The 2,500-nt window shown below is 41.0% G+C and overlaps 1 protein-coding gene across 1 annotated transcript in view; it reads right to left on the bottom strand.

Moving 5' to 3' along the window:
• The window catches only part of LOC307270165 (thrombospondin-3a-like), a 28,262-nt gene extending 26,291 nt beyond the window's left edge, over nucleotides 1-1,971 (bottom strand). The window contains 1 exon segment of the mRNA XM_080053333.1: nucleotides 1,890-1,971. Coding sequence (XP_079909459.1) covers nucleotides 1,890-1,970 — 81 coding nt within the window. The 5' untranslated portion in view covers nucleotide 1,971.
• Between the last annotated feature and the right edge of the window lie 529 nt (nucleotides 1,972-2,500).

Raw genomic sequence — 2,500 nt, 5'->3', positions numbered from 1 at the left:
AAACTCAAACTGAGAAAGCTGATCACACATTTGAGTAATCTTAAATTGTTTTTCAAGTGTGTAAATAACCATGTGTCACCACTGTTGTCTGAATTGGCCATCAGACGTCAGAGCTCTCGTCGGGCAAATACACGAGCCTCCATCAATGGTGATTGTCTTGTTCCAATGCACAAGACATCTTTCGGTCTGTTTTCTCTGCAAAGGGGGCAACACTGTGGAACCTCTTGCCCACTAGTCTAAAACTAGAGACTAATAGCAGCACTTTTAACAGAGAACTTAAACAACGGCTCAAATCAAATCAACAGTGCTCACACAAATAATTTACAACTGGTTTATTGTTTGATCATGCTGCCTTTGTTTTACTCTAGCCTATATATATATTTGACTCATTATATTGCTGCTCTGTACTCCATTGTATTCTGTCTGTCTGTCTGTCTCTCTAACCTCTCTGTCTGTCTGTTATATTGCTGCTCTGTACTTCATTGTATTCTGCATTTTTACTCTTTTAATTGTCAGTTTTCTATCAGTATTTGATCTTGTTTTTGTTTTGTTTAGTTTATTTTGTTGTTTTTAAAAGCCTCCTGTGGACAGGTGTTGTAAACTAGCATTTATGCTAACACACTGAAAACAATGCATCTGGTTCGTCCAATGACATTATCATGTCCATGTCCAAATAAAATAAAATCAATCAATGACACCAGCCCTCATATTTCTACACTGGTTACTGTCTGTCACAGAATTGACTTCAAGACATTGTTACCTTTACTGTACAGTCTATTTTCTATACATCTCCAACTGGTTACCATCCTACCAACCCAGCAGAGCTACCAGGTCATCTGTTAGAGGAATACTTCACCCATACGGAAACCAGCGTTCTATCATTATAAAATCACTATTATAATATAATGAATGAGGTTTTTCTTCCCTCAGTCTTCCCTCAGTCTTCCCTTGGCCCAGCTGTCCTGTTAATCCTAACCCTTACTGTGATGTCACAGTAAGGAAACTGTAGGGTTAGACAGTGAGACCATAAAACACTCTTTCTGCCTTTTCTCAGGCTAGGATGATCCGATTTATTTATTTTAAAGTGCACCAGAATGATGCATTTAACGTTAAAATATAAGAAATTTCCGGACCCCAACCCTAAACCCAATGTTCAACTCAAAGGTGCGCCACTGGCCTAGCCCTTGTGATAATAGCAATAATAGATTATCTATCTATCTATCTATCTATCTATCTATCTATCTATCTATCTATCTATCTATCTATCTATCTATCTATCTATCTATCTGTATAGGGTGGTGTGTGTGTGTGTGTGGGGGGGGGGGGGGGGGGGGTTGTCAGGGGCGGTGGGGGGGCCCAACTGCAATGACCCAGCTTTGGGGGGGGGGGCCCAGCTTGCAGAAGGTTGAGAACCCCTGTATTAGAGCACCCAGTCAAACACACATCGCTTGTATTCATATTATAGGTCTATTTAGGAATATTGACATTCATATATATGTGTGTGTGTGTGTCTCCGTGTTTTAACTGGGAAGACGTCCTCTAGCGCTCAGCCCCTGTCTCTCATTGATCCGCTTTACGTCATTAACACACACACACACACACACACGCACGCACACACACACACACACACATGCACACACACGCGCGCGCGCGCACACACACACACACACACACACACACACACACACACACACACACACACACACACACACACACACACACACACACACACACACACACACACGTAACGTCCTCAGGCGCTCAGAGTCATACAGACCCGCCTCTCATTGAGCCGTTATAACCGTTATTACGTCATTAATCCGCTGTTTTCTGAGCGACACCGGGACGACACGCGCTCCCGGTTTGAACGGGGCTCAACACACACTCACCAGAACCACGAGACAGTCGGTGTGAACGGACGGAAGACCCCAGTCCCCTTCCCAGCAAAACAACTCGTCCGGCGCCGCCATCTTTAGAAGGAAGTGTTAACCATGCAACCCGGAAGAGATGGACCTACTGCCGCGAGGGACTTCCACGATAAAAGCTGCTTTTTTTTTATTATTTACTCTGCGTTCCAAATCACATACTCTTTCTTTTTACTACACTACATACTAAAGTACAGAAGAGTTTTAGTCTTTTTACTACACTACATACTAAAGTACAGAAGAGTTTTAGTCTTTTTACTACACTACATACTAAAGTACAGAAGAGTTTTAGTCTTTTTACTACACTACATACTAATGTACAGAAGAGTTTTAGTCTTTTTACCACACTACATACTAAAGTACAGAAGAGTTTTAGTCTTTTTACTACACTACATACTAAAGTACAGAAGAGTTTTAGTCTTTTTACTACACTACATACTAAAGTACAGAAGAGTTTTAGTCTTTTTACTACACTACATACTAAAGTACAGAAGAGTTTTAGTCTTTTTACTACACTACATACTAAAGTACAGAAGAGTTTTAGTCTTTTTACTACACTACATACTAAAGTACAG

This window comes from Ammodytes marinus (genome assembly GCF_949987685.1).
Source record: "Ammodytes marinus genome assembly, chromosome: 25".
In the NCBI taxonomy this organism is placed as follows: Eukaryota; Metazoa; Chordata; class Actinopteri; order Uranoscopiformes; family Ammodytidae; genus Ammodytes; species Ammodytes marinus.
Note: the sequence above shows the minus strand (reverse complement) of the source record. Positions and strands in the feature narration are given on the sequence as shown.